Source organism: Trypanosoma equiperdum, assembly GCF_001457755.1.
Source record: "Trypanosoma equiperdum strain OVI genome assembly, contig: ctg_273, whole genome shotgun sequence".
NCBI classification, from domain to species: domain Eukaryota; phylum Euglenozoa; class Kinetoplastea; order Trypanosomatida; family Trypanosomatidae; genus Trypanosoma; species Trypanosoma equiperdum.
The window spans coordinates 484-1,217 of NW_027124169.1; the positions used below are offsets into that span (position 1 = coordinate 484).

General features: G+C 39.5%; 1 pseudogene across 1 annotated transcript; it reads left to right on the top strand.

Moving 5' to 3' along the window:
• The first annotated feature begins 1 nt into the window (after position 1).
• TEOVI_000103100:pseudogene lies at positions 2-401 on the top strand (annotated as a pseudogene). Its single transcript is given in 2 exon segments — positions 2-31; positions 33-401. Coding segments are annotated over 2 exon segments (399 nt in total).
• The last annotated feature ends 333 nt before the right edge of the window (positions 402-734 follow it).

Consider the following 734-nt stretch of genomic DNA (forward strand, 5'->3'; position numbering starts at 1 on the left):
TATGTGTGTTGCAATTCCCACTATTTTAAAAAATAATATGCATCATACTTGTGTTGACTGCGCATACATGTACGAGACTCTTCAACCTCTTTCATAAGGCAAATATTCACAAGTGGACCGCAGTTTCACAAGCACCACTTACAGTTAAGAACTTCCTTCTTGAGTTGATAAATAATAAAACCACTCCCATCACCCTAGCATGGAAGCATCCGTTACCATCATGACCACAGTTGCTACAACTCGCTACGTGCTCACTGGTGTTTTCTTTACCAAACTGCACATCCATTTTTGTGTTAGCTGTAGCGCATATGTGTGTATGTGTGTGTCTGTGTGTGAACACGGTTAAATTATTGGGTCGCATCAGGACCGTATTGCATCATGACAAATATCATACTACCATTCAAAAAAATAAGTAGCAGTAGTAGTATTAGGGAGAAAGCTATTGTTTCCTCACTCCTGCCGCCGCGTACATCATGCGTGATACAACAGTTTCCATTTATTCTATGGTAGTTTTTCATATAGCAAGGGATACTCGTAATTGTTGTGTCACTTTCGTTGTTCCAGCCATACTGTCTGCTTTTCATGATCATACCAAAACTTCAATGAAATCGCATTGTTGTGTCGTCTTTTGTAAATCACCAGTTGATGTGCCTCATATTCCTTCATGTCCGTAATTATTTTGTTTCCGCAATGTTTAACCACGTCATGTGCCTCACACTGATACATATGTTGCA